Raw genomic sequence first — 5,565 nt, 5'->3', positions numbered from 1 at the left:
CCGTGGGCGGGTGGCGGCGGGTGGTGGTTGCGGCTCCCGGCGCTGCCCCCCTCCTGCTGCCCGGGGTGCTCCCGCGTTTGACATCAAGCGGGGCGGTTTCCTCTCGTTGCAGACACCCGGCGAGTCTTTCTGCGGGAGGACGCGGGATCCGCCTCGGCGTGTCCTGGTTGTCACGCAGCCTTCCGAGCGGTGTGACATCGCCCCGCCAGTCCCTTCCCGCCGCAAAAAGGGTAGCTGCTTTCTGAGCCGTCCCGTCCCGGCTGCGTGTATGCCTAAAATTGTCATCAGCTGCTTGGGTGTTTGTTGGTTTTGGTTTGGTTTTTTTTTCCTGAGGCCTTACTGAGGTTTAATTACTTGTGGTGATAGTGTAATTTAAGGTGTTTGTCCTACTCAGTTTTAACTCTCTAATTGACTCTTTTATGTTGTTTTAACTCGGGAATGGTTAAATGGCCAAAGAATTCAGTTATTTACGGATGAGGGCTGTTTTATTTGAGTACTCCTGGCCTGCAACTTAAACTTGCATCTTTTATGTTTTTATCCTATGCTTTTTCTGTGCTATGGCTGCTGCAACAATAGTTCATGATACATCAGAAGCCGTAGAGCTCTGTGCTCCCTGTGGGTTATACCTTAAACCCATTACAAAAATGACCATCAGTGTGGCCCTTCCTCAGCTGAAACAACCGGGAAAATCCATTTCCAACTGGGAAGTGATGGAAAGGTTGAAAGGGATGGTGCAAACTCATCAGTTTTCCACTCTGAGGATTTCTAAAAGCACCATGGATTTCATCCGGTTTGAAGGAGAGGTGGAGAACAAAAGTTTGGTTAAATCTTTCCTGGCGTGCCTGGATGGCAAAACCATCAAGTTGAGCGGCTTCTCTGACATCCTGAAGGTCCGTGCTGCAGAGTATAAGATTGACTTTCCTACCAGGCATGACTGGGACTCGTTTTTCCGTGATGCCAAGGATATGAATGAAACCCTGCCTGGGGAGAGGCCAGACACCATTCATTTAGAGGGCTTACCTTGTAAGTGGTTTGCAGCAAAGGACTCCGGCTCGGAAAAGCCGAGTGAAGAAATCCTGATAAAAGTTTTCCAGAATTTCGGAGAGATACGGAATGTGGACATACCCATGCTGGACCCTTACAGAGAGGAAATGACTGGTAGAAACTTCCACACTTTCAGTTTTGGAGGCCATTTAAATTTTGAAGCTTATGTTCAGTATCGAGAGTACGCGGGTTTCATTAAGGCCATGAACGCCCTGCGAGGGATGAAGCTGATGTACAAAGGTGATGATGGCAAAGCAGTGGCTTGCAATATAAAGGTAAGAAGCTGGGAACCTGTGTGAAAGACCAAATACAGCTAAATGGTGTTTCCCTAGTGCCTAAAACATCTGTCTGTAAACTCTGCTGATGGCAACACGTGACATTAACAGCACTAATGTAGTATAGCTATAGTTACAGGCAGAGGGTTGGTTTCCTAGGCCTGTTAGTAGGGTGGAAAATAAGAGTGGGAAGGCTAGAGCTATGTTTATGGATAGTTGGGTGGTTGGGGTAAATGTGTAGGGTAGTAAGCCCAGGAGGTTAATTATGAGTAGAAGAGTTACTGGTGATGTTAGGATTAGGGCTCATTTTGTGCCTGTTTTTATTTAGTGGGGTTATTAGTTATTTTGTGATTAGGTGGAAGAATCGTGATTGAAGGGTAGAAAGGTGGTTGGTGATTCATCAGTTGCCTGGTGTGGGGAGGAGGAGGGCAGGGAATAGTGTGTAAAGGAGAATTAAGTGGAATTCCTAGTAGATGGGGGCTTATGAATTGATGGAAGAAGCTTAGGTTCATGGTCAGGTTCAGGGAGTGGTTTTAGAGTTTTGTTTGAGGGAGGGTTGGTAGAGGTGAACTTTTAAAGAGGTAGACTTCTAAAAGAAAATGACAGAAAAAAAATGTATTGTTAGACTGTGTGAACCTTTAGAGATTTTGCTTTTTTTGAACAAGCTGATTCTAGAAATGAGAAGTGCTTAATGGCCCAATCAAGCATAGGAGCATGACCTGCTACAAGGTTTTTAGAAAGTAATACGTTATTTATAATTCATGTCATTTCAGTTACAAATTTAAATCCTGAACAAGTACAGCCATATTTCACCAGAAGGCTGTCTCTCAAGTGCATTGGTGTCTCTTGTGTTCACTATAAATAGAAATTTTAGGAGAGAAATGTGCAGCCTCTGTATTTAGTCCCGGCGTTGATAATTAAGTCTACCAGGCAAGTGTCAGAACTGTGACGTTTAGCAGCATGTGGCCTGTAAGAGCTGCCGAGTGCAGTTAATCAGCACTGTACTTCACATACAGAAAGGGCCCACAGAAATTTAAACAATGATGTTAATCCATAGCACAGTTTCCTGTGAATGCAGTGTGCTTAATTCATAATATTTACATACTGAGTTTTCCAGATCTTTTTTTCTTGTAACCCTTGTCTTAGAAAATGCAGCTAGGACAGGAGAGAACAGGGCATTCTGTTCATAGGAACTGGGAAAACAAGGCCTGAAGAAAACTTGCTCTAATATGTGGCCCATGCATTTACATATTGGTTGAGTGAAATGTTTGTGGGTGTGTCTCAGTATGCTCTGTGGTCATTTATCAAACCAGGAAGTGTATTTTGGGAAAAGTCTTGAGGATTCCTTTGTATAATATGGGAACATGCAAATATTTATTCAAGTTGTACTTCAGTCAGTATAACTAAAATACTGTAATCTTTTATCTTGTTACCAAGGATTGTTAGTTGAAGCATAGAAACTGTTTCTACCCTGACCCTCAAGGTTTTCAAGGGTCTGTGAAATTCAAACTGTCACTTAAAGGCAGGGGATCAGGGTTCCCAAATTTAGTTTGGCTGTGAAAGAGGAGAGGAAGCATGCCTTCCTGACAGCTGTCCTGGCAATTGACAGGAAAGGGGGAGGACTGTGTTTGTGACTGTGCTCTCGGGACAGATCTCTTGTCATACAAGGTCACAAGACTTTGTCAGTTTCTACCTGACTGTCCTTTTAGCCTGTTAGCAAAACATCATTTTACATAGAGCCTGGCTGTTCTCTGCCCCGTGATGCCTGACAGTGGGCATGCTGGAATGTGTTATGGATCCCTGCCTGCCAGCCTGCATGCACAACCATTGGTATCTAGAATAGGAGATGAGGACACCAGGGATGTGATGTCTGCTAGTGTCCTGTTCCAGCACACAGCTGGACATGGCTAAAGTGTGCTCAGGTGTCCTGGAAGCTGAGCCTTGTTTCTCATATGTGTGTTAACTTCCTTTTCTCTTGTGTTCCCAGTCTCAAAGTTGGAGCGTAAGCCCAGTATTCCTCAATTTAGAAATCTTGGTGTTAGAATTGGTGGGAAGGCACTTGCTTGAACTGGGTGCTGAATGTTGTAAAATTGTTGCTTTGGCTGAACTTCAAGACTGCAGCTTTAGACAGGCCTTTATTAAAGTCCATTTCTATCTTGTGCTATACAGTCAGTCCCTCATAGCATACGTGAGTTGCAACAGTTCTGTATGTTCCTGTTCTGACAGGTTGAAAACATTGGACAGGCAGGGCTGTAACCCACACTAGGGTTTACTTTTGGATGTCAGACACACACAACAGCATAAACTGCTACCTGCTTGTGCTGGTGTGCAGGCATGGGGTTACCAGTTACCTGGTTATAGTACTCAGGTGCTTGCTCTGGGCATGTACCTTTGTTTTGAAAAAAGTTTTATGGTTCTGATTTTACTTAGACTGTGGTTTGGATACTTTGGGCTAGGTTAAAATTGTTGGGGATTGTGCTAGGGATTTATTTTTCTACTTAAAACTATTCAATTATATCCTGTAAAGGTTTCTTTTGACTCAACAAAACACCTCAGTGATGCCTCAATTAAGAAGCGTCAGCTTGAAAGGCAAAAGCTTCAAGAGCTTGAAAAGCAGAGAGAAGAACAAAAACGTAGAGAGAAAGAAGCTGAGGAAAAACAAAAAGAGGAAGAAAGGTATTTATTGCTTACTGCTAAGTTATATTTTTAACACCTGGTATAACAACACTGTAATTACTTCTTCATAGCAGCATCAATAACAATTAACAAAACACAGGTTTCATTTCAAAGTTCTGCTTCTCTAGCTAAAGTGAAGCACTTACAACATTTTGGTACTTCTGAGGAGTTAGGATTCAGGGATTATGAGATTTGGAGAAGTGGTTTAGGCTGTTTTTTTTTCTTGGGGGGAGCAGGGGAGGCTGTGTTGAGCTGCAATTCCAAGAGCTCAAAATTTACATATAAACACAAATGGAGCAAGTTGTGTCAGAGATTCTGTGCTGTTCTGCTGCCTTGATGTGCATCAATTCTCATTGCTTAATGCTTAGGTATTAGACAGTTCCTGAAGCTATAAGGTTTAGATTATCACTAATGCTTGTGTTCAGTCAAAATATTAAATCTGCAAAATATTCCAGTTCCTAAAAATTGTTGCATTAGACACCTGATCTCAGAGACCCTTGGCCTTCTAATCTAAGCTTCCATTTTGTCCTGATGACTGAAATAAACCCACAAACTCCTGCACACATTTTGCACACAATTGGTAATTGTCTTCTCGCTGTGATGATTGACTGCCTAGCTGCCTGATGCCTTGTTACTGTCTCTAGTCAAGTTGGCTTTAAAAAAAGTAATTTTTGTTGTAGCCATGTTTTATGCTTGGATTCCAACTTGCTTTCAGATATCAACATGCTGATGGTTGCTTGCTATCACAACTGCTGGCTAAAATGTTCGCTCTTTTCTGCTTCTGTTTTTCAGTAATCAAATACAGTTACTTAGAAACAGATTGCTTTTTTACATAGAGTAGCAGTCTAAAATAGTACCCACCCTAGATAAGATAAAAATATTTAATCTCTTTTTAGGAAGCAGAGAGAGCTTGAAGAATATGAGAGAGAGAGAAAACGAGAAGAAAAGTTGCGCAAGAGAGAACAGAAGCAGAGAGATCGTGAAGTTCGACGGAACAAAAAACAACTTGAAAAGCTTCAAGCTGAAGAACAGAAAAAACTGCAAGAGAAGATAAAGTTGGAAGAAAGGAAGCTCCTGTTGGCTCAGAGAAATCTTCAGTCCATTAGACTAATTGCAGAACTTCTAAGCAGGGCAAAGGTAACTTCAGTATTTATTTCAGAAGCTAATGAAGAACACAGGATGACAAAGCCTTTTGATGACTTGAGAGGGAGTAGGGAGCACTGGTCATTAAACAGATTTAGTACCTCTCCATATGCTGTTCCTTAGACAAAAAAATTTGAAGTGAAATGAAATGGTATCTCTTTTTTGGTGGATAAAGGTAAATGGAAGGGTGAAGTTGAACCTATAGACCTGAATAGTATTTTTTACGTGTAAAGTAACTTGCTCTGAAGTCCAGTGAAAGAAAGTGTAAACATAATAAAGTGAGCTAAACACAAAAGATAAAATGCAAGACTTCTCATATCTAATTCCAGTTTGATGCTGTTTACTCGCTGGCTTTTTACACTTCGGTTAACTTTTTGCATTTTCAGAAAATGAGCTTTCATTATTTGATGTTTGAAAATGTGCAGAA

At 41.8% G+C, this 5,565-nt stretch overlaps 1 protein-coding gene across 1 annotated transcript in view; it reads left to right on the top strand.

The window, feature by feature from the left end:
- Positions 1–322: 322 nt before the first annotated feature.
- The window catches only part of AKAP17A (A kinase (PRKA) anchor protein 17A), a 7,157-nt gene continuing 1,914 nt past the window's right edge, over positions 323–5,565 (top strand). Inside the window, exons 1-3 of the mRNA XM_010001186.1 lie at positions 323–1,319; positions 3,847–3,995; positions 4,892–5,132. Coding sequence (XP_009999488.1) covers positions 558–1,319; positions 3,847–3,995; positions 4,892–5,132 — 1,152 coding nt within the window. The 5' untranslated portion in view covers positions 323–557. The remainder of the gene's footprint in view (positions 1,320–3,846; positions 3,996–4,891; positions 5,133–5,565) is intronic.

This window comes from Chaetura pelagica, unplaced genomic scaffold (assembly GCF_000747805.2).
Source record: "Chaetura pelagica isolate M959 unplaced genomic scaffold, ChaPel_1.0 scaffold266, whole genome shotgun sequence".
NCBI classification, from domain to species: Eukaryota; Metazoa; Chordata; class Aves; order Apodiformes; family Apodidae; genus Chaetura; species Chaetura pelagica.
The sequence above is the reverse complement of the archived record's forward strand: the minus strand, read 5'-3'. Positions and strand labels throughout refer to the sequence as shown.